Source organism: Oncorhynchus nerka, linkage group LG15, assembly GCF_034236695.1.
Source record: "Oncorhynchus nerka isolate Pitt River linkage group LG15, Oner_Uvic_2.0, whole genome shotgun sequence".
Taxonomy (NCBI): domain Eukaryota; kingdom Metazoa; phylum Chordata; class Actinopteri; order Salmoniformes; family Salmonidae; genus Oncorhynchus; species Oncorhynchus nerka.
The window spans coordinates 62,169,889-62,195,875 of NC_088410.1; the positions used below are offsets into that span (position 1 = coordinate 62,169,889).

Below are 25,987 nucleotides of genomic sequence, written 5' to 3' on the forward strand. Positions count from 1 at the left end.
GGCCCAGAAAACCCTAAGTTACTTTTACAGATGCACAATTGAGAGCATCCTGTTGGGCTGTATCACCACCTGGTACGGCAACTGCACCGCCCGCAGCGGCAGGGCTCTCCAGAGGGTGGTAAGGTCTGCCCAATGCATCACCAGGGGCAAACTACCCACCTTCCAGGACACCTACAGGACCCAATGTCACAGGAAGGCCAAAAAGATAATCAAGGATATCAACCCAAGCCACTGCCTGTTCACCCTCCTACCATCCAGAAGGCGAGGTCAGTACAGATGCATTAAAGCGGAGACCGAGAGACTGAAAAACAGCTTCTATCTCATGGCCATCAGGCTGTTAAATAGCCATCACTAGCCGGCTTCCACCCGGTTACGCAACCCTGCACCTTAGAGGTTGCTGCCCTATAAACATAGACTTGGTATCACTGGCCACATTAATAATGGAACACTAGTTACTTTAATAATGATGTTTAAATAATGTTTACATACTACTTTACTCATCTCATACAGTGGGGCAAAAAAAGTATTTAGTCAGCCACCAATTGTGCAAGTTCTCCCACTTAAAAAGATGTGTTATTTTAGTGTTCCCTTTATTTTTTTGAGCAGCATATATATATATATACATACACACACACACACACACAGGGGCAAAAAAGTATTTAGTCAGCCACCAATTGTGCAAGTTCTCCCACTTAAAAAGATGAGAGAGGCCTGTAATTTTCATCATAGGTACACTTCAACTATGACAGACAAAATTAGAAAAAAAGTCCAGAAAAATCACATGGTAGGATTTTTAATGAATTTATTTGCAAATTATGGTGGAAAATAAGTATTTGGTCAATAACAAAAGTTTATCTCAATATGTTATATACCCTTTGTTGGCAATGACAGAGGTCAAACGTTTTCTGTAAGTCTTTACAAGGTTTTCACACACTGTTGCTGGTATTTTGGCCCATTCCTCCATGCAGATCTCCTCTAGAGCAGTGATGTTTTGGGGCTGTTGCTGGGCAACACAGACTTTCAACTCCCTCCAAAGATTTTCTATGGGGTTGAGACCTGGAGACTGGCTAGGCCACTCCAGGACCTTGAAATGCTTCTTACGAAGCCACTCCTTCGTTGCCCGGGCGGTGTGTTTGGGATCATTGTCATGCTGAAAGACCCAGCCACGTTTCATCTTCAATGCCCTTGCTGATGTAAGGAGGTTTTCACTCAAAATCTCACGATACATGGCCCCATTCATTCTTTCCTTTACACGGATCAGTCGTCCTGGTCCCTTTGCAGAAAAACAGCCCCAAAGCATGATGTTTCCACCCCCATGCTTCACAGTAGGTATGGTGTTCTTTGGATGCAACTCAGCATTCTGTGTCCTCCAAACACAACAAGTTGAGTTTTTACCAAAAAGTTATATTTTGGTTTCATCTGACCATATGGCATTCTCCCAATCTTCTTCTGGATCATCCAAATGCTCTCTAGCAAACTTCAGACGGGCCTGCAGGTCATTCACTAGGTCCCCCCGAGTGGTTCTGGGATTTTTGCTCACCGTTCTTGTGATCATTTTGACCCCACGGGGTGTGATCTTGCGTGGAGCCCCAGATCGAGGGAGATTATCAGTGGTCTTGTATGTCTTCCATTTCCTAATAATTGCTCCCACAGTTGATTTCTTCAAACCAAGCTGCTTACCTATTGCAGATTCAGTCTTCCCAGCCTGGTGCAGGTCTACAATTTTGTTTCTGGTGTCCTTTGACAGCTCTTTGGTCTTGGCCATAGTGGAGTTTGGAGTGTGACTGTTTTAGGTTGTGGACAGGTGTCTTTTATACTGATAACAAGTTCAAACAGGTGCCATTAATACAGGTAACGAGTGGAGGACAGAGGAGCCTCTTAAAGAAGAAGTTACAGGTCTGTGAGAGCCAGAAATCTTGCTTGTTTGTAGGTGACCAAATACTTATTTTCCACCATAATTTGCTAATAAATTCATAAAAAATCCTATAATGTGATTTTCTGGATTTTTTTCCTTCTCATTTTGTGTCATAGTCGAAGCGTACCTATGATGAAAATTACAGGCCTCTCATCTTTTTAAGGGGGAGAACTTGCACAATTGGTGGCTGACTAAATACTTTTTTGCCCCGCTATGTATATACTGTATTCTATTCTACTCTACTGTATTTTAGTTAATGTCACGCCGACATTGCTCAATCTAATAATTATATATGTCTTAATTCCATTATTTTACTTTTAGATTTGTGTTGTATTGTTGTGAATTGTTAGATACTAATGTACTGTTGGAGCTAGAAACACAAGCGCTTCGCTACACCCCCAAAACATCTGCTAAATATGTGTATGTGACCAATAACATTTGATTTGCTTTAAAGGGGGGGCAGGGTGGCCGTGGCATTGGAGGTGCTTGATTTGCAAGCTGTCAGCTGATTACCCTTCAGATGAAGAGCAGTGGACCTCATTCTCTGTCCAGTGCCTTGTGGTCTGTTGCGTTGTGGCCTCACTAAATCAACATTGTTCTAATGAGGTGTCACACTTGACCCAGAGCAGCCAAGGCCCCTCTCGTAGGTGTCAGTGCCACAATGGGCAACCCTCCATCTCCAGCAACCCTCCAACCCTGGGCCCTGCCAGGTCAAATTGACCCCTATCAAAACGCCAGCATCGACACATTCAACCTCACCTCAACACCACCCCCAACAACACTTGGAAAACAACCAAGACAAATGCCTTCCCCGGTTAGGCTACACAACCAGCCTTAAACCCAGACTACGATTTGCAACTGCACATGGTGACAAAGATCGTACTTTTGGAAATGTCCTCTGGTCTGATGAAACAAAAAATAACTGTTTGGCCATAATGACCATTGTTATGTTTGGAGGAAAAAGGGGGAGGCTTGCAAGCTGAACACCACCATCCCAATCATGAAGCACGGGGGTGGCAGCATCATGTTGTGGGGGTGCTTTTCTGCAGGAGGGACTGGTGCACTTCACAAAATAGATGGCATCATGAGGGGGAAAATTATGTGGATATATTAAAGCAACATCTATAGACATCAGTCAGGTAGTTAAAGCATGGTCGCAAATGGGTCTTCCAAATGGAAAATGAACCCAAGCATACTTCCAAAGTTGTGGCAAAATGGCTTAAGGGCAACAAAGTCAAGGTATTGGAGTGACCTCAATCCTATAGCAAATGTGTGGGCAGAACTGAAAAAATCATGTGTGAGCAAGGAGGCCTACAAACCTGACTCAGTTACACCAGCTCTGTCAGGAGGAATGGGCCAAAATTCACCCAACTTATTGTGGGAAGCTTGTGGTAGGCTACCCGAAACATTTGACCCAAGTTAAACAATTTAACCTCATAGTCCGACCAAACCCGTATGCGGTAGCGTAACTACAGCCTCAAGCTCATTAGCATAACGCAACGTTAGCGATTTCTAAAAATCGCAAATGAAATGAAATAAATATGCCTGTTCTCAAGCTTATCCTTTTCTTAACAATCCTGTCGTCTCAGATTTTCAAAATATGCTTTAGAACCAGAGAAAATCACTAATTTGTGTAAGAGTGGTGATAGCTAGCTTAGCATTAGCGTTAGCATTTAGCACGCAACATATTCACAAAAACCAGCCAAGGAATCAAATAAAATAATTTACCTTTGAAGAACTTCAGATGTTTCAATGAGGAGACTCTCAGTTACATAGCAGATGTCCAGTTTTTCCTGAAAGATTATTGTGTAGGACACATCGTTCCCTTTTGTTACTATGCATATGGCTACCGAAACTAACCGAAAATTCAGTCACCTACATGTCGAACTTTTTTCCGAATTAACTCCATAATATCGACTGAAACATGGAAAACGTTGTTTGAATCAATCCTGAAGGTGGTTTGTCATATTTCTCTCCATTGAAAGCACCGTCCTTGTAGCCTGGTTTGTTCTGAGATTTGAATGGAAAAATACCGGGACCTGACTTTTGCGCACCGATTGCCACGCAGACACCAAGCGGGACACCTGGTAAATGTAGTCCCTTATGGTCAATCTTCCAATGATATCCCTACAAATACGTCACAATACTGCAAAGACCTTGGGGAAACAAGAGAAAGAGTCCGTTCATTCCTGTCGCATTCACAGCCATATAAGGAGATCATGGAAAACGTAGCCTCAGAAATCCTGTGCATTTCCTGGTCGGTCATACATCTTGGTTTTGCCCGAAGCATTTGTTCTAAGGGACTCACAGTGAAAATCTTTGCATGTCTGGAAACGTAAGACTGTCTTCTTTCCAAAACTATCAATTCCAAGCATATTCGAGCATCTTTTCGTGACAAAATATTGCGCTTAAAACGGGCACGTCTTTTTATCCAAAAATGAAATACTGCCCCTAGAGTCTTAACAGGTTAAAGGCAATGCTACCAAATACTAATTGAGTGTATGAACCACACGGGGGGACCTAGTGAATGACCTGCAGAGAGCTGGGACCAAAGTAACAAAGCCTACCATCAGTAACACACTACGCCGCCAGGGACTCAAATCCTGCAGTGCCAGACGTGTCCCCCTGCTTAAGCCAGTATATGTCCAGGCCCGTCTGAAGTTTGCTCGAGAGCATTTGGATGATCCAGAAGAAGATTGGGAGAATGTCATATGGTCAGATGAAACCAAAATATAACTTTTTGGTAAAAACTCAACTCGTCGTGTTTGGAGGACAAAGAATGCTGAGTTGCATCCAAAGAACACCCTACCTACTGTGACGCATGGGGGTGGAAACATCATGCTTTGGGGCTGTTTTTCTGCAAAGGGACCAGGACGAATGATCAAATCAAATCAAATTTTATTTGTCACATACACATGGTTAGCAGATGTTAGTGCGAGTGTAGCGAAATGCTTGTGCTTCTAGTTCCGACAATGCAGTAATAACCAACAAGTAATCTAACTAACAATTCCAAAACTACTGTCTTATACACAGTGTAAGGGGATAAAGAATATGTACATAAGGATATATGAATGAGTGATGGTACAGGGCAGCATACAGTAGATGGTATCGAGTACAGTATATACATATGAGAAAACTTCCGGGTTGGAGCGAGCGGTCGCATCCGCACCTCGGTCCGCAGGTAGTATAACTTTTCATTACATTTCATTACATTTCATTATAGTACAACGGTTTGATTTGTCTAATCTTAGCAATTTCTTCTTAGCTAGCTACATAGCCGTCTTTGTATCAAAGATAATTGCGTAATTATCGTATTTCGTCGTCCTAACGTAGTCTACACTGCTATCTGCCCTATCTGCCCAGCAGCTAGCCAGCTAGCAAACGTCCACCGTCTACCGAATTGCAGCACTGTAGAAACTATTACGCTCAACTGAACGACTTGATTAGTGTAGTGTTAGCTAGCTACATAGTTGTCTTTGCTGTCTTCGTATCCAAGATAATTGTGTAGTTTAGAGTGTGTAGTTTTACAGTGATTATCTTAATTTACCGAGGTTAGCTAGCCAGCTATTTGTCGTCCTTAACGTAGGAGACACTGCTAGCTAGCCAACAGCTAGCCAACGTCTACCGAATAGAACTTCCGCACTCAACAACCCGGTCGCTTCGCTCCACAGGTAGTATCACATTTTCATTTCATTTCATTACAGTACAACGGTTTGATTTGTTTGATCGTAGCTAGCTACATAGCTAGCTACATAGCCGTCTTTGTATCAAAGATAATTGTGTAGTCTAGAGCGATTTTCTAGGTTAGCTAGCCAGCTATTGTCGTTCTTTTAACGCAACGTAACGTAATCAACACTGCTAGCTAGCCAGCTAGCCCCGAATAGCAGCACTGTAGAGACTATTACACTCAACGGAACGACTTGATTAGTGTAGTGTCAACAACGCAGCCACTGCCAGCTAGCCTACAAAGTCAACAACGCAGCCACTGCCAGCTAGCCTACTTCAGCAGTACTGTATCATTTTAATCATTTTAGTCAATAAGATTCTTGCTACGTAAGCTTAACTTTCTGAACATTCGAGACGTGTAGTCCACTTGTCATTCCAATCTCCTTTGCATTAGCGTAGCCTCTTCTGTAGCCTGTCAACTATGTGTCTGTCTATCCCTGTTCTCTCCTCTCTGCACAGACCATACAAACGCTCCACACCGCGTGGCCGTGGCCACCCTAATCTGGTGGTCCCAGCGCGCACGACCCACGCGGAGTTCCAGGTCTCCGGTAGCCTCTGGAACTGCCGATCTGCGGCCAACAAGGCAGAGTTCATCTCAGCCTATGCCTCCCTCCAGTCCCTCGACTTCTTGGCACTGACGGAAACATGGATCACCACAGATAACACTGCTACTCCTACTGCTCTCTCTTCGTCCGCCCACGTGTTCTCGCACACCCCGAGAGCTTCTGGTCAGCGGGGTGGTGGCACGGGATCCTCATCTCTCCCAAGTGGTCATTCTCTCTTTCTCCCCTTACCCATCTGTCTATCGCCTCCTTTGAATTCCATGCTGTCACAGTTACCAGCCCCTTCAAGCTTAACATCCTTATCATTTATCGCCCTCCAGGTTCCTCGGTGAGTTCATCAATGAGCTTGATGCCTTGATAAGCTCCTTTCCTGAGGACGGCTCACCTCTCACAGTTCTGGGCGACTTTAACCTCCCCACGTCTACCTTTGACTCATTCCTCTCTGCCTCCTTCTTTCCACTCCTCTCCTCTTTTGACCTCACCCTCTCACCTTCCCCCCTACTCACAAGGCAGGCAATACGCCGACCTCATCTTTACTAGATGCTGTTCTTCCACTAACCTCATTGCAACTCCCCTCCAAGTCTCCGACCACTACCTTGTATCCTTTTCCCTCTCGCTCTCATCCAACACTTCCCACACTGCCCCTACTCGGATGGTATCGCGCCGTCCCAACCTTCGCTCTCTCTCCCCGCTACTCTCTCCTCTTCCATCCTATCATCTCTTCCCTCTGCTCAAACCTTCTCCAACCTATCTCCTGATTCTGCCTCCTCAACCCTCCTCTCCTCCCTTTCTGCATCCTTTGACTCTCTATGTCCCCTATCCTCCAGGCCGGCTCGGTCCTCCCCTCCCGCTCCGTGGCTCGACGACTCATTGCGAGCTCACAGAACAAGGCTCCGGGCAGCCGAGCGGAAATGGAGGAAACTCGCCTCCCTGCGGACCTGGCATCCTTTCACTCCCTCCTCTCTACATTTTCCTCTTCTGTCTCTGCTGCTAAAGCCACTTTCTACCACTCTAAATTCCAAGCATCTGCCTCTAACCCTAGGAAGCTCTTTGCCACCTTCTCCTCCCTCCTGAATCCTCCTCCCCCCCCCTCCCTCCCTCTCTGCAGATGACTTCGTCAACCATTTTGAAAAGAAGGTCGACGACATCCGATCCTCGTTTGCTAAGTCAAACGACACCGCTGGTTCTGCTCACACTGCCCTACCCTGTGCTCTGACCTCTTTCTCCCTCTCTCTCCAGATGAAATCTTGCGTCTTGTGACGGCCGGCCGCCCAACAACCTGCCCGCTTGACCCTATCCCCTCCTCTCTTCTCCAGACCATTTCCGGAGACCTTCTCCCTTACCTCACCTCGCTCATCAACTCATCCCTGACCGCTGGCTACGTCCCTTCCGTCTTCAAGAGAGCGAGAGTTGCACCCCTTCTGAAAAAACCTACACTCGATCCCTCCGATGTCAACAACTACAGACCAGTATCCCTTCTTTCTTTTCTCTCCAAAACTCTTGAACGTGCCGTCCTTGGCCAGCTCTCCCACTATCTCTCTCAGAATGACCTTCTTGATCCAAATCAGTCAGGTTTCAAGACTAGTCATTCAACTGAGACTGCTCTTCTCTGTATCACGGAGGCGCTCCGCACCGCTAAAGCTAACTCTCTCTCCTTTGCTCTCATCCTTCTAGACCTATCGGCTGCCTTCGATACTGTGAACCATCAGATCCTCCTCTCCACCCTCTCCGAGTTGGGCATCTCCGGCGCGGCCCACGCTTGGATTGCGTCCTACCTGATTGGTCGCTCCTACCAGGTGGCGTGGCGAGAATCTGTCTCCTCACCACGTGCTCTCACCACTGGTGTCCCCCAGGGCTCTGTTCTAGGCCCTCTCCTATTCTCGCTATACACCAAGTCACTTGGCTCTGTCATAACCTCACATGGTCTCTCCTATCATTGCTATGCAGACGACACACAATTAATCTTCTCCTTTCCCCCTTCTGATGACCAGGTGGCGAATCGCATCTCTGCATGTCTGGCAGACATATCAGTGTGGATGACGGATCACCACCTCAAGCTGAACCTCGGCAAGACGGAGCTGCTCTTCCTCCCGGGGAAGGACTGCCCGTTCCATGATCTCGCCATCACGGTTGACAACTCCATTGTGTCCTCCTCCCAGAGCGCTAAGAACCTTGGCGTGATCCTGGACAACACCCTGTCGTTCTCAACTAACATCAAGGCGGTGGCCCGTTCCTGTAGGTTCATGCTCTACAACATCCGCAGAGTACGACCCTGCCTCACACAGGAAGCGGCGCAGGTCCTAATCCAGGCACTTGTCATCTCCCATCTGGATTACTGCAACTCGCTGTTGGCTGGGCTCCCTGCCTGTGCCATTAAACCCCTACAACTCATCCAGAACGCCGCAGCCCGTCTGGTGTTCAACCTTCCCAAGTTCTCTCACGTCACCCCGCTCCTCCGCTCTCTCCACTGGCTTCCAGTTGAAGCTCGCATCCGCTACAAGACCATGGTGCTTGCCTACGGAGCTGTGAGGGGAACGGCACCTCAGTACCTCCAGGCTCTGATCAGGCCCTACACCCAAACAAGGGCACTGCGTTCATCCACCTCTGGCCTGCTCGCCTCCCTACCACTGAGGAAGTACAGTTCCCGCTCAGCCCAGTCAAAACTGTTCGCTGCTCTGGCCCCCCAATGGTGGAACAAACTCCCTCACGACGCCAGGACAGCGGAGTCAATCACCACCTTCCGGAGACACCCGAAACCCCACCTCTTTAAGGAATACCTAGGATAGGATAAGTAATCCTTCTCACCCCCCTAAAAGATTTAGATGCACTATTGTAAAGTGGCTGTTCCACTGGATGTCATAAGGTGAATGCACCAATTTGTAAGTCGCTCTGGATAAGAGCGTCTGCTAAATGACTTAAATGTAAATGAGTATGTAGACAAAGTAAACAAAGTGGCATAGTTAAAGTGGCTAGTGATACATGTATTACATAAGGATGCAGTCGATGATATAGAGTACAGTATATACGTATGCATATGAGATGAATAATGTAGGGTAAGTAACATTATATAAGGTAGCATTGTTTAAAGTGGCTAGTGATATATTTACATAATTTCCCATCAATTCCCATTATTAAAGTGGCTGGAGTTGGGTCAGTGTCAATGTCAGTGTGTTGGCAGCAGCCACTCAATGTTAGTGGTGGCTGTTTAACAGTCTGATGGCCTTGAGATAGAAGCTGTTTTTCAGTCTCTCGGTCCCAGCTTTGATGCACCTGTACTGACCTCGCCTTCTGGATGATAGCGGGGTGAACAGGCAGTGGCTCGGGTGGTTGATGTCCTTGATGATCTTTATGGCCTTCCTGTAACATCGGGTGGTGTAGGTGTCCTGGAGGGCAGGTAGTTTGCCCCGGTGATGCGTTGTGCAGACCTCACTACCCTCTGGAGAGCCTTACGGTTGAGGGCGGAGCAGTTGCCGTACCAGGCGGTGATACAGCCCGCCAGGATGCTCTCGATTGTGCATCTGTAGAAGTTTGTGAGTGCTTTTGGTGACAAGCCGAATTTCTTCAGCCTCCTGAGGTTGAAGAGGCGCTGCTGCGCCTTCTTCACGACGCTGTCTGTGTGAGTGGACCAATTCAGTTTGTCTGTGATGTGTATGCCGAGGAACTTAAAACTTGCTACCCTCTCCACTACTGTTCCATCGATGTGGATAGGGGTGTTCCCTCTGCTGTTTCCTGAAGTCCACAATCATCTCCTTAGTTTTGTTGACGTTGAGTGTGAGGTTATTTTCCTGACACCACACTCCGAGGGCCCTCACCTCCTCCCTGTAGGCCGTCTCGTCGTTGTTGGTAATCAAGCCTACCACTGTTGTGTCGTCCGCAAACTTGATGATTGAGTTGGAGGCGTGCGTGGCCACGCAGTCGTGGGTGAACAGGGAGTACAGGAGAGGGCTCAGAACGCACCCTTGTGGGGCCCCCGTGTTGAGGATCAGCGGGGAGGAGATGTTGTTGCCTACCCTCACCACCTGGGGGCGGCCCGTCAGGAAGTCCAGTACCCAGTTGCACAGGGCGGGGTCGAGACCCAGGGTCTCGAGCTTGATGACGAGCTTGGAGGGTACTATGGTGTTGAATGCCGAGCTGTAGTCGATGAACAGCATTCTCACATAGGTATTCCTCTTTTCCAGATGGGTTAGGGCAGTGTGCAGTGTGGTTGAGAGGGCATTGAAAATGAAACGTGGCTGGGTCTTTCAGCATGACAATGATCCCAAACACACTGCCCGGGCAACGAAGGAGTGGCTTCGTAAGAAGCATTTCAAGGTCCTGGAGTGGCATAGCCAGTCTCCAGATCTCAACCCCATAGAAAATCTTTGGAGGGAGTTGAAAGTCCGTGTTGCCCAGCAACAGTCCCAAAACATCACTGCTCTAGAGGAGATCTGCATGGAGGAATGGGCCAAAATACCAGCAACAGTGTGTGAAAACCTTGTGAAGACTTACAGAAAACGTTTGACCTCTGTTATATACCCTTTGTTCGCAATGACAAAGTATTGAGAAACTTTTGTTATTGACCAAATACTTATTTTCCACCATAATTTGCAAATAAATTCATTAAGAATCCTACAATGTGATTTTCTGGATTTTTTTTCTTCTAATTTTGTCTGTCATAGTTGAAGTGTACCTATGATGAAAATTACAGGCCTCTCTCATCTTTTTTAAGTGGGAGAACTTGCACAATTGGTGGCTGACTAAATACTTTTTGCCCCACTGTATATGCTGTAGTAAAAGCTAGCCAAAGTGCCATTTTACTGGTTGAAGTTTAACTGTTTTTTTTCAGTATAATTCAGTTGATTTGCAATGATGACAAACATCACATTAAGCAGGACATTCAAATTAGCCTTAAAATCCTATTACAATCCAAAAATAGTGTGAAATGAATTCATAAGCAACATTCAAAAACAGGCTTTTGCTGCCGTTCTATAAGAACTCCCCCTTGTTCTGCCACCAACTTGCGCGCATCGCATTCGCGCGGCAATGTTTGTAAACACAGAAAGGGGTCTATGTCTTCTTGGTTAGCAACTCCAGTGTAGATTTGGCCTTGTGTTTTATGTTATTGTCCTGCTGAAAGGTGAATTTGTCTCCCAGTGTCTGTTGGAAAGCAGACTGAACCAGGTTTTCCTCTAGGATTTTGCCTGTGCTTAGCTCTATTCTGTTTATCTTTATCCTAAAAAAAACTCCCTAGTCCTTGCCGATGACAAGAATACCCATAACATGATGCAAGCCACCACCATTTGCCCCAAACATAACACTGTGTATTCAGGACAAACATTTAATTTGCACTATTACTTTAATGCGTTAGTGCAAACATGATGCATGCTTTAGAATATTTTTGTTCTGTACAGGCTTCCTTTTTACTCTGCCATTTATGTTAATATTGTGGAGTAACTACAATGTTGTTGATCCATCCTCAGTTTTCTCCTATCACAGCCATTAAACTTTGTAACCATTTAAAAATCACCATTGGCCTCATGGTGAAATCACCAAGTGGTTTCCTTCCTCTTCGGCAATTGATTTAGGAAGGGCGCCTGTATCTTTGTAGTGACTGGGTATATTGATACACCATCCAAAATGTAAAATGGATAATTACACCATGCTCAAAGGGCTTTTTTTTACCCATCTACCTATAGGTTTCCTTCTTTGCAAACCATAGGAAAACCTCCCTGGTCTTTGTGGTCGAATCTGGTTTGATATTCACTGCTCGACTGAGGGACCTTACAGATAATTGTATGTGGGGTGTACATAGATGCGGTAGTCACTTAAAAATCATGTTACACACTATAATTGCAGACAGAGTGAGTCCATGCAACTTATTACGTGACTTGTTAACTTCTTGGTGACGGGGCAGTATTTTCACGTCCGGATGAAATGCATGCCCAAATTCAACTGCCTGCAACTCATCCCCAGAAGACAAGATATGCATATTATTAGTATATTTGGATAGAAAACACTCTGAAGTTACTAAAACTGTTTGAATCATGTCTGTGAGTATAACATAAGTTATGTAGCAGGCGAAACGCAGAGGAAAAACCATTCAGATTTTCCTTCTTTTTTTTTGAGGTCGCTCTCTTTTCACTCTTTTCAATGGATTTTCATTGGGAATCCTTATTGCAGTTCCTACTGCTTCCACTGGATGTCACCAGTCTTTAGAAATTGGTTGAGGTTTTTCCTTTGTGTAATGAAGAAGTAGTCCTGTTCAAAACGAGGGTCACTTCAAGTGTACTGTTAGATAGAGGCGCGTGACCAGAAAGGTAGCGTCAGTTTGTTTTCTTCCTGTATTGAACACAGATCATCCAGTCTTCAATTTTATTGATTATTTACCTATAAAAAAAAACTAAAGTTGTATTACAAAAGTAGTTTGAAATGTTTTGGCAAAGTTTACAGGTAACATTTGAGATATTTTGTAATCACGTTGCGCAAGTTGGAACTGGTGTTTTTCTGGATCAAACGCGCCAAATAAATTTACATTTTGGATATATATCGACGGAATTAATCGAACAAAAGGACCATTTGTGATGTTTATGGGACATATTGGAGTGCCAACAAAAGAAGCTTGTCAAAGGTAAGGCATGATTTATATTTTTATTTCTGCGTTTTGTGTCGCGTCTGCAGGGTTGAAATATGTTCTCTCTCTTTGTTTACGGAGGTGCTACCCTCAGATAATAGCATCGTTTGCTTTCACCGAAAAGCCTTTTGAAATCTGACATGTTGGCTGGATTCACAACACGTGTAGCTTTAATTTGGTATCTTACAAGTGTGATTTCATGAAAGTTTGATTTTTATAGTAATTTATTTGAATTTGGCGCTCTGCATTGTCACTGGCTTTTGGCCAGGTGGGACGCTAGCGTATCCCATAGAGGTTAAGCACATTTTACTCCTGAACTTATTTAGGCTTTCCATAACAAAAGGGTTGAATACTTATTGACTCAAGACATTTCAGCTTTAAATTTTTAATTAAATGTGTAAAAACATAATACCCCATTGTGTCAAAGTCGAAATATGTGTAGATCAGTGACACAAAATCTAAATTTAATACATTTTAAATTCAGACTAACACAACAAAATGTGGAAAAACTCAAGTGGAAAAAGTAAACTACAGTGCCTTTGAAGGCACTGTAGTTGAAAATATTGACCAACTAATCAACTTGGCATTTAACCATCTTGCTGCTCAACTATGTAATTAGTGAGTGCAGGTTGTTTTTCTCATACATACATTTTTTAAACACTTTTTGGACTTAGGTGACCCAAAAATACACTTAGGCAGCCCACCCAAGGATTTCAATGGCAGAAAAATCCCTGTAGTGTACTCAGCAGTGACTACTTGGGAGCTAGCCATCATTAGCTTGGAGCCCTGTATTAGCATTAGCAGAAGTAAATTAGAGCGCTCTTACAAGACACGTCACAACAAGAGTGGTCTGAACACAAGAGTGGAGAACCAATATTTTTATTAAAATAATAGTTACATTTAGGCCAGAGATCCAATTAAAAGAACACACGGTCAGATAGCAACATAAAATCATTCAAATTCCAGTCGCTTGGTAATGACAAAAACAAAATCTCAACGTAAGCCACTGTAACCGATTGTGTCTTCAAGCCTCTTTACCTTATAAATGGTTATCTTTCTCTCTCCAGCTAATCCACCTCTACCTTCTCACTTCTCTCCCTAACACCAGCACCAATAATACTTTCTTAATTAGTCGTTTAAACAATCACGTTAGTCCATGCACGCCTCCCCAAACACAGCCAGGTCCACAGGCGGGTCACTGCCCCCGATCCCCGGGGACCCCTCATTAGAGACACCACCCCTCCTTTCCAGGCCGAACTGGAACGCTCCGCATGGGGCCGAGGTGGAGTAATGAGGCTTCGGTCATAACCAAGTCCGCAAGGAAATGAGATTCGGATAATGAAAAGGCAGTGGGGGTGAGGTATCACTGGTAACTAAAGCTCTCCTAGCCCTAACCACGCATACCTCAGGGACATGGCTTCTTTGGGCAATTACATAATGCTGGAGAACATCCTGCTGTACCATGGCGTGCGATGCGAGCAGGGGAGAGGGAAAGAAGGGCAGTTTTGGGTTGATAATTCATTCAGGAACAGGGATTATAAAGGCTGAAACTGACTGAGATTATAGATCCGCATGAGGAAATTCATCACCACCAGTTACTACTAAATCACAGTAACATAATTACCAGAAGGCTATCATTAAGCATTTTACTTCGCTTAAAAAGACTATACTAACTTTCAAATGGGTTGTTTTACAAATGTAAAACATTAGTGAATGTGATGTAATATGACAGTAAATGACAGCAAAGCAAATGAGGGTGCTGGCAGAGATAATTTAATAGATGATTCAATAGCAACAGCAGATTAAATTTTCATGCAGACAATTGAGTAATCGTGTATGAAGGCCTTACCAAACAAGAAAACTTAAGGACCCAGTGCAATCAAAAACATGATTTTCCTATGTTTTACATATTCCCACACTATGAGGTTAGAAAAATACTGTGAAATTCATAATGCCATTTTAGTGTAAGAACTGTTATAAAAGACCACATGAAATTTCAGCCTGTTTTGGTGGGATAGAGTTGGTCATCACCAGGCGGTAAATTAGTTAAAGCATAGAAATGTGAGTTATAGATCTGTCACTTATTGAACGCAAGTCTAAGAAACACTAGAGCTGTTCAATGTGCGATATTTCTATCTGTCCCGTTTTGATTTTTTTTCTTTCCGTTTTGTACACCAGCTTCAAACAACTGAAAATACAAATTATTTTGAAAATATATTTCAAAGCAGTTTAGATGGTACACTATACTTGTTTACTCTGTCACAAACTGAATTTAGGCAAACTATTTGATTTTTAGCAACCAGGAAATGGCATTGCGATTTCCGCATAGTGCATCTTTAAAGCCAGACTCGGTCCTAAATAAAATTTCACTTTTTTTCTGGCTTAATATACATCTCTAAATGTATAAATGAAAGATGAATTTGCCATTTGGATCACTTCAAAGTGATACCAATAAAGGTTTTACTAATTATAAGTACAGCAGCTTTGTTTACAAATTGATTTCTCCAGGTAATTTAATGCATAGGCCTATTGATCATTTCTCTTCCGCACTTTCTCTGTCCCTCTGATCCATGTATGACTACAGCAACACATCAACAATACATATCTAGCTACATGTACGTATATCCTTATCAATACAAATAAGACTCAAATGAGAGATACAGAATAAACTTGTAATTTAGCTGACAAATGCATGTCGTAATGGTTAAAAAACACTTAAGCGACCGGGAGGTCTGTGGGGGGCGAAGCACAATTGGCCTAGCGTCGTCCGGGTTAGGGAGGGCTTGGCCAGTAGGGATGTCCTTGTCTCATCGGGCACCAGCGACTCCTGTGGCAGGCCGGGCGCAGTGCGCGCTAACCAAGGTTGTCAGGTGCACGGTGTTTCCTCCGACACATTGGTGCAGCTGGCTTCCGGGTTGGATGCTCGCTGTGTTAAGAAGCAGTGCGGCTTGGTTGGGTTGTGTATCGGAGGACGCATGACTTTCAACCTTCGTCTCTCCTGAGTTGTAGCGATGAGACAAGATAGTAGCTACTAAAACAATTGGATACCACGAAATTGGGGAGAAAAAGGGGTTAAATTTAATATTATTGGCTCCTGGCTGTCAGTCAGTCTACCTGTCTGTGCGACAGGTGACGATACGCAGGAGCACAGATTGGTGGGTCTGTCATTACAAAGTTGCTTTGATGTTGCTAGCTTGAGCTTCTAAATGAAAACTGGAATTGTGGGTGATTTTCATTCAGCAAGGGATTGAGAATATTTTCCTAGTCAAACACTTGCTAGTTCGACCACATTTCTGACTTCTTAGCACGGCCAGTGCCAGCAGCATGCTAGACACTATGGATAATAATCACAAAGCCAGCTCTATCTACTGGTATGCAAGTGAAGAAAACTAGCTAGAAACAGATCGATCGACACGCATTGCTTACAAATGTGCAAGGCCTACCGGTGGGTGATTAAGCCAACAGCCAAATAAACTTTCATGCACTTGCAAACTTTGCTGGAGTTGATAGCTGGCTAATTGTTTTCCTCTTGGATGTGGAGTTTACTATTGTAACCTTTTGATGGTGAATTTATTCAACCCTATATTTGCTGAGGGTAGACTATTCCAGGCAAGTGTTTACACTGCAAGAAATCAAGCAGATAATGGTGCTACTGTTGCACTGCAGTAGGTGGCCTATATCGTTGAACTTGTCTACTAAATTAAAATACAATTTTATTGCTGTAACATTTATAGCTGACTCCACATGTAAATTGTAATTTTTATACAGTAGAGTAACCTACATGCTCGTTTTAGGCTGCAAACCAGAACACAGGTGTCTAATACTGACTGATCGAAGGGTGGTTGGCCCAGCGGCCGCTATGAGAACTCATGTTATGATGTCTCGCCTGAGTTTATTTTGTCGCCCCAACAGTTTGATATTTCATAATCGTAAATGACGTAAATGAGACTTACTGAGTCTGGCTTTATAGACCAATAAGAAAGAGAGTTCCAAACAGCTAGTTTTCAGTTTTCCCCCTCCCCACTCAGACCACGTCCAGACAATCCTAGAAAAATTCTTGCTTGAGAAATTGCTCTTCCTAAGAAGTGATTTGTTTCTTTTTGAACATTTTGACTGAAAACAATCACAGTAACATACTTAATTGTTACCCATAAAAGGATTTGATATTTCGATATTGAGATAGAAATGGCTGCATTGGGCCTTTAAATGGTTAACCAATTAAAACAAGAATAAACAAACCCTGTTTAAAAAAAGCTCCTCTCATGTCCTTGTGTAGCTGCAAAGTGGGTTAGCTGGCAGAGGCCTGCCACAATGACATCATACAAAGAGGGTGCACTGGGAAGAGGAACCAATGACCTGACCCGAGGATCAGTTCCTAAATTTAGGAAACCATGCGTACTCTCTCCCAACCTTGTAAATCCCATGTGCACTTCTCACAGTGTTCAGGCTTTGCCTTATCCCATTAATTGTTTTATTTTTTATAAATACAAATAAATGATTTGTCAGTGGGAGGTCTTGATATAAGCTTACTGACACATAAAATATATAGCCTATGGCTCTAATATGACCATACAAGTAAGTAGTAGCTTGACAACTCAAATTTAGAAAGATTGGAATTTATCATTTTCATCCATTTATTTAAAATTAGAACCATACATGGCCTCCTTTTCTAAATGGAATACACACTTCAAATACGATCACTGACCAACCTCCTTCACTGCTGTCTTTCTAAAAGGGTTGAAATGGAAACCTTGAGGAAAGGCGAGGCCATAAACTTGGACCACGAGAGAAATTGGGCGTGGGGCAAGTGGTTTAAGGTTGTGGGGGTGCTCTCCTAACAATGGGGGAACACAGTTAATACCCCGGCCACTCGAATGGACACAATCTGGAGGAGTGAGGCTGTGCAGGCCTCTGTGTGGAAGGAGCTCTTGATTTAGTTACACAGCTGAAACAAGAGCCTTTCACTTGCAAACAATGGACTGCTTTTCTGAGGGCTAGTGCTGGACAAGTGAGGAGCAAATTATGTGTGTGTGTGTGTGTGTGTTAAAAGAAATCATCTACTGCTGAAGTACTTTACGAGAGCCTGCTTTAAACAGAGAGAGGCCTAAGTGCGTAAGTCTCCATGGGAATCTTAGCTTGTTAGGGGGGCCTTTCTCCCTCCCTCTGGCTCTCCCCCGCTGTATTCCTGGACCAATGCAATTGTTTATTTTCGCCTATTGAGGTTGCTCCATTCACTGGCTTTCACATTTAACCAGCTCAATTGGAGTGAGAAAGCACTTATTCGAAGGAAAGAAATGTAGCATTCCATTGAGAGAACAGTAAGGCTGTAGCAGCAATAATTTAATTATTTAAAAAGAAAAGAGTTGACTGACTGAGGGAACAACGTCAATCACATCAAGAGGGTGATTGCATCAAAATCTTATCTGAGCAGATGAGAATGGACAGCGTAGGAGCACATCACCTTGACGTTACAGAGCAAAGCTGTTTCAACAAAGCACAAAGAGTCCACAAAGGTCCTGTAGAATAGAGCACAGAGCCCTGAAGGGGAGAAGTTCATTCTCTCTGCTCTGTTAACTGAACCTCAGTCCTGACAGAACAATGCTGTGCTCTGCTGCCCCTAGAGCCTGCTCCCATGTGTTACTGTTGTCGCCTTCTCTTCCCAGCCTGGACTGGCCTTGCCTAGCCACCCTGGCACAATAGCTCTGAGGTGGACGAGCAAGCTCTTCTCTCCAGGTGGCTGGCCGGTCGCAGTGACAGACCCCTTCTCTGTAACAATCACCGTGGCTGCCAGGGCCTGTCACTAGCCATTATCCCTGACCAGCGAGAGCCTCTCAAGGACAATCAAACAGGATAGTGGATTCGAGTGTGGGGGGGGCATTGACCAAAATCTGATGTACACCCCTCCCCTCACAGCGCAAGCCTCATAGCAGGAGGGACGACAACACAAAAGACAAAGGAAGGAGTCAAATGTGTCAGAGGGGTGAGGTAAGGGTTATAAGTCAGGTTCACTGATTACCTCCAGTCAAGGTTAAAAACATTTTTTTTTTTAAAGATTTGCAAATTGACAGATCGATTGTCGGTGACAACGGTGACAGTGTTCTCAATAGCATGACTACATTCTACTAACGACAGCCATATCTTCACAACACATAACATGTAAGTTACAATCCCTGAACAGATCAATTGACAGAGATACCACCATCTCCCATAAGGCGATAAAGACCACCCTATAAAAGCTACTGTATGTGTGTAACTTAAGAATAAAGTTCATTACAGAAAAAGTGGTGTACCAAAACAGAAAATGCCTCAACTCGACATTTTGAACTTTTCACTTATCTTTTAACTAATAAATATATGTTACCTGTGTGACGGTTGTCCTATGACCTGTCACTTAATCTAAAGACTTGCCTTGAATAACCATACATAACTAGACATGAATAACTAGACGTTGATTAAGCAAATTATTTATTATGAGAAAAACACTTATTGTATGTACAGTGCATTCGGAAAGTATTCAGACCCCTTGACTTTTTCCACATTTTAATGCCTTATTCTAAAATGGGTTGAATAAAAAAAAATATATAGCAATCTACACACAATACCCCATAATGACAAAGTAAAAACAGTTATTTAGACATTTTTGCAAATGGAAGAAGTTTAGAACCACCAAGACTCTTCCTAGAGCTGGCCACCTGGCCAAACTGAGCAATCGGGGGAGAAGGGCCTTGGTCAGGGAGGTGACCAAGAACCCGATGGTCACTCTGACAGAGCTCCAGAGTTCCTATGTTGAGATGGGAGAATCTTCCAAAAGGACAACCATCTCTGCAGCACTCCACCAAATCAGGCTTTTACAGTAGAGTGGCCAGACGGAAGCCACTCCTTAGTAAAAGGCACATGACAGCCCGCTTGGATTTTGCCAAGAGGCATCTAAAGGAGTCAGACCATGAGAAACAAGATGATCTGGTCTGATGAAACCAAGACTGAACTCTTTGGCCTGAATGCCAGGCGTCAAATCTGGAAGAAATCTGGCACCATCCCTACGGTGAAGTATGGTGGTGGCAGCATCATGCTGTGTGGATGTTTTTCAGCGGCAGGGACTGAGAGACTAGTCAGAATTGAGGGAAAGATGAACGGAGCAAAGAGAGATCCTTGATGAAAACCTGCTCCAGAATGCTAAGGACCTCAGACTTGGACTTCGGGACAAGTCTCTGAATGTCCTTGAGGCCAAGCCAGAGGCCGGACTTGAACCCAATCTAACATCTCTGGAGAGACCTGAAAATAGCTGTGCAGTGATGCTCACCATCCAACGTGACAGAACTTGAGAGGATCTGCAGAGTAGAATCGGAGAAACTCCCCAAATACAGGTGTACCAAGTGGATAGTGTCATACCCAAGATGACACGAGGCTGTAATCGCTGCCAAAGGTGCTTCAACAGTATTGAGTATTGAGTAAAGGGTCTGAATACTTACACAATGTAATATTTAATTTGATTTTTAATACATTTGCAAAAATAAAACATTCTTGCTTTGTCATTATGGTGTATTGTGTGTAGATTGATGAGGTTTAAAAAATCCATTTAATCCATTTTAGAATAAAGCTGTAACGTATTTTTGTTGTTAAAAAAAGTCAAGGGGTCTGAATACTTTACGAATACACTGTATGTGTAGTTAGCGATGTTCTCCCGTTGTTTGATTATGGATCACCGGTTAAAGAAAGAAACATTTGGTTGCTTGACGTAACACCGGTTCTATGATCATGTGAGTGAGGTCTCTCACTATGGGTAAGTGATTCAAGGAAGCTCCAATCACACATCTGTTGTAGACAGACACGAGCGACGGCGAAGTTGGAAGCCCCCAATCTTTTATAAGGCTCTGTCATCCCCTACTAGCTTCACTTTCCAAGTATATGTTTTCTTCCTTACGCAAAGCGTGAAGGTAAACGTGGTGAAAGACATCACTCATTCTCATAGAACGGGGTTACGTCAAGTAACCCAAAGGTTTATTTCAAAATACTTGTTCGATCTCTTTTACGATGGGGATATAGCCAACTCCCGTAGTTCTCATATACTCTCCGAAGCCAGGTTGTCTAGACAGAATCAACCACCAGAAGTCCCGACACTAAGCACCGTATGCTCTAACGAGGGGGTTCCCCAACCTGGAGTATTACAGATCTCGAACAGAGATACCATTAAACAATGCTCATGACGCAGCCAAACCTCCAGTGGAATGAGCTCTCAGGCCCTCTGAAGGTGGTAAATCCTTGCTATTATAGGCCACTATAATAGCATCCACTATCCAATGGGATAAGAGCCGGCGAGAAATGGGCCTCCCTGCGTGGAGAGGTGCCGAAGAGACAAAGAGCTGGTCGCTCTTTCTAAGGGCTCTTGTCCTGTCCATGTAGATGCTCCACAAGCGGTGGAGACGCCATTCCACCAAAAAGGAAAAAGGCGGTGGGTGAAAGGCTGACAGCTCCAAAGTGAGTCTATTGTAAGTACTACCTACTTTAGGCACAAAAGCGGGGTTAGGTTGTCGGGTAACATTGGACAACCCAGGGGCAAAGTGCAGGCATGAGTGGTGGACAGACAGTGCGTGCAGCTCTCCCACTCGCTATGCGGATGTAATGGCTAAAAGTAAAGCAGTTTTAAATTAGATAAGTCTCACTTCCCCGCTTTCCAGCGGCGGCTGTGAAATGGCCTCAAGCACAATAGATAGGTCCCAGGATGGGACTAGCTTCTTGGATAGCGGGTGAAAGCGACGCCACCCTTCATAAAATGTCAGATAAGGGGGTGTCTCGCCTCTGTACCGTAATTTAAGTTTATATAGCAGGCAGAGATGGTCCCACAGAAAGCAATGTACCTCTGAAAATGAGTACAGAAAGGGAGTAACCCGTTTCCGCTCGCATCATCTCTCAAACACACGCCACTCGTTGTCATAAAGTTAGTGTGTAGAAGGACCCTACGCTCTGAATAGTCTCCACAACACAGAGCGGTAGGCCTGTCACAGTAAAGGGCAACTTCATCACTTTTTAACCTCATTTTCATTATCTCCAGCAGAATATCAGGTCAACATGTGTGAAAACGTCACGTTTTGTAGAAGAAAAAAAAAGGTAAAAAGTTGATAACATTAAAAAAATATATTTATATTTAAATAGTGATTTTCAAAACATAGATTCGGGGTAATGTGGGGAGAAAGCAATGCTCGAACTCAATGCAGGTTTTGAATTTTTTTTTTTTTTGTTCATTTTAATCATTTACATTTAACATTTACATTCACATCTTAATCCTAACCTGTGATTTCACAGAGAAGCATTTTCTTAAGACCTTTCTTATCTTTTTAACTACAGATCATATAAACACGGTGTTCATTAATGTAGACACTTGTTTGGTGCTGGAGATGAATATAAGGTTGAAAAATGGCAGAGCTGCCCTTCAAGATTCACCCTCTCACAGGCCAGGTACAAAGAGCCAGCACGTACAGACGAGGACGGAAAATCTCTGCATAACGGTAACTGCCAGGGCTGGTCGTTCCCTCACTGGGAAGAATCAGACGGGGGGGGGGGGGGGGAGCGTAAAGACGCACGTCAACGTGCCATCACGTCCACCCATAGTGGCGCATCGTCGCTTGCCAGTGTAAAGAACAGTGGGCAGTGTGCGTTTAAGCACAATGCCAAAATATCTACGGACGCCTGTTCGTATTTCTCCCATATTTGGGCCACTACAAAAGAGGTGAGGTTCCCACCACCCGTACAAGGGATTCCCTCTGGACAACAAATCCGCTTCTGTATTCATTATGCTTTCTGTGTGACCGTATGCCCCAGACTGAACACGAAGAGGCATAGGCGGAATGACGTGACTCGCCTCTCTGATTGGGTGGCCCGGAAATAAATATTATTTATTCTGATATTCTGTTCTGTGTGGGCACCAAACAGCTCTTTATCGGATTGATCCTGAGACCAAGCTCTGTGAGGTAGATTGTAAGGATAGTCGTGTCTCTAACTGCTTGCTCCTGTTTGCAGGTACAGAGCAGGTAGTCGTCTATATACAGTACACAGAGATTCTGAGCTCCCTGCACCTCAGTGGGTTCAATGCCACCTCCACACATTGTTGAAAATCTGAGGGGCTAGTAATAGTCCAAATGGACCAGTGAGATACTTATAGGCCATGCCCTGAAAGGCAAACTTGAGAAACATCCTATGTGCTGGCAGAATGTTTGTGAAAATAAGCGTCCTGCAGATCGACAGAAGTGAAAGAATCGCCTTGACGAATGGAGCGAGACAGCACATTGTGCGTAAGCATACGGAACATGAACTTTTATCAGATGGCTGTTGAGGACCCGTAGGTCCGAGACAGGGCTAACTAGTAATTCTAGGAATTTAGTGCTTGGCTTACTTCGCCCAGTACAGGGACTGCAGTAGCTATAACTCTGGGAGAGAAGGTTCTGTCAGCCAGGTTGTATGTGTACTACTCAAAGCCTGACTTTTGGTTCCATACAGCTCAGTGGGATAAACACCTAGCAAGCTAGCTAAACAATGAACTATAATCCCAACTCATAACGTTACTACCCTGCATGACTCTACAGGTAGCCAAGCAACCAGGCTCAATGTTAGCTAGCTAATATTAGGCTATAACTAGCAATGGCTCTGAGATACGAATAATATTATTACACAGATCATACATGTAACGTTAGCTAGCGGGCTAGGCAGCTAACGTTACCTAGCTAGCTCACAGTACACTAACTTGAAATGAAAACGACTTTGACAAAATTAGAAACTTGTTATATATCTGAAAATGTAGCTAGCTCTCTTACCCATATACATGGATTGACGCTTCACCCTCTCGGTCACGGATGCCATGGTTGCTCTTAGTTTGAAGATGTAATCCAGAGACAGGTGTTTTATACAACAGCATTTTGTGGGTTCTCTTTTAGATTCTGATTGCAAATATGAAGACGAACGCAATAATTTTCTCCATCTCCTTAGCTATCAGACTTTAATTCCACTGATTTCAAAACTCGGGCCTCCAGAAAGTGGAGAGCAACACTTATGCAGTTTTACTACGTGAAATATTTTTAAAAAGTCGCTTTAGAAAGGATTACCTACACATACTGACCAGATCATATTATATACAGAAGTGTGCTATACGGCAGACCAATCCTAACTCATCTCTCGGCATGTCCAGCCCACTCATTATCTCAGCCAATCATGGCTAGCGGGAAGGTTGCTGACTTTTTCCATGGATAAACAAACTAGGCTCATAATTTAACAATTGAATGACGTCAAATACAAGTTTGTTATTAAGGCACATGAAAGTTCATATGTTCCAGAAGGCATTTCTACAAAAAAAATGCATTTTGATAAAATAAAATAAAGTTTACGTTCAAATGGCTCTCATGTGAAGTAGTGACGCGTGACATATGCCTAGCTTCCTGGGTCCACTTTTAAAAAATTATTTATTTATTTAATTAATATGCAAAAATAGAGAAAATCAGAAAGGTGGGAAATACTTTTCCCCAGCACTGTATGTATACATCATTGTCAAAATCAATTGTACCTTTATTAAGTATCAGCCAAATGTGGTTAGTACCTTTTTTAATTTCATTCAGTGCTAAATCCTGCTTATGCCAAATTATGATTACACCGGAGTCCCGACCCTGTTTAATGTTTTTATGTTTGATTGATGGTAGTAAACCTTCTCTGTAGCTTTAGGGACACGGAGTATCAATGCCTCCACAACACCATGTTTCGAGAAGGATTATGATGTCCTGTCCCTTGACGTATTAAAAAAAATTCTGGATTTGCTCTTTTAGAACAAAAATACGAACAGTATAGGCCCTGGATATTCCAAGAGCTGATAGTTAATAATCTCATTCATAATAAGTGATATTCACTGGTTTGAGTAAAGTACATTGATAGTTCATATAAGGCAATCAAATCAATTTAAATAATTAAATTAGGCTCTAATCTATGGGTTTCACATGACTGGGAATAAAGGTATGTCTCTGCTGGTCACATATACCTTAAAAAAAATGGTAAGGGCGTGTATCAGAAAACCAGTCAGTATCTGGTGTGATCACCATTTGCCTCATGCAGCGAGATACATCTCCTTTGCGTAGAGTTGATCAAACTCTTGATTTTGCGGGCCTGTTGAATGTTGACCCACTCCTCTTCAATGGCTGTGCGAAGTTGGAACAAGCTGTCCTACATATCGATCCAGAGCATCCCAAACATGCTCAATGGGTGGCATGTCTGGTCAGTATTAAGGCAATGGAAGAACTGTGACATTTTTAGCTTCCAGGAACTGTGTAAAGATCCTTGCAACATGGGGCCGTGCATTATCATGCTGAAACATGAAGTAATGGCAGCAGATGAATAGCACGACAATGGGCCAAAGGATCTCATCATGGCATCTCTGTGCATTCAATTGGCAACCGTGTTCGTTTTCCGTAGCTTATGCCTGCCCATACCATAACCCCACAATGAGGCACTCTGTTCACTACGATGACATCAGCAAACCGTTCGCCCACACGATACAGGATAGAGGGAGCAATAGAGAGAAGAGTGATAGAGAGAAGAGAACAATCGAGAGAAGACGAGCATGTGTTCACATACTTTTGGTTATGTAGTGAATTCATGAGTCAGCTCACCGTTTTGGCGACAGAGGACACATTCATGCCAAAGCGCTCTGCCCGCTTCTTCAGGACCTCAACGCTGACCTAACGCCACAGAGGGAGGAGAGGTGTTATTTATGTGCTCCATAAAGACAAGTCAGGTGTTCACAAACTCCTATTCATAACATCACAGTGAAAAAGTGAGGAAAACCAGATCCTGTCATCCTCTTACAAACAGAAAACCACAGGCTTGTTCTTCTCCAATAAACAGGGATGCAAACAGGTGAGGGTCCAAAAAGGTGACAATTTGCATATTACTTACATATTGTCAGAGAATAACAAGTACCTATTTGAACAATCTCAATACTCCTAACTTTCCAAACCACAATAGACAGAGAAAATTGTGTCCTGCGGTATTGGGGAGTTGGGCTCTTTGGCCTGGGTTTAAGGTTAATCATGACATGATCATCTCAGACAGAGTTAGGATTTTCATATTTTCTTGTTGAGGACATGTATTTTCCAGTGGGTTTTAATGAAGAACTGTAAGGTGAAGGCCTAGGCTATCTGC

At 43.7% G+C, this 25,987-nt stretch overlaps 1 protein-coding gene across 3 annotated transcripts in view; it reads right to left on the reverse strand.

Moving 5' to 3' along the window:
• The window catches only part of LOC115143072 (SAP domain-containing ribonucleoprotein-like), a 68,232-nt gene that overhangs the window by 12,662 nt on the left and 29,583 nt on the right, over positions 1-25,987 (reverse strand). For 2 of the 3 annotated variants that reach the window (XM_029683091.2, XM_029683090.2), the window contains exon 9: positions 25,456-25,524. The exons of the other annotated variant lie outside the window; for it this stretch is intronic. In XM_029683091.2, coding sequence (XP_029538951.1) covers positions 25,456-25,524 — 69 coding nt within the window. The remainder of the gene's footprint in view (positions 1-25,455; positions 25,525-25,987) is intronic. 3 annotated transcript variants of the gene reach the window in all.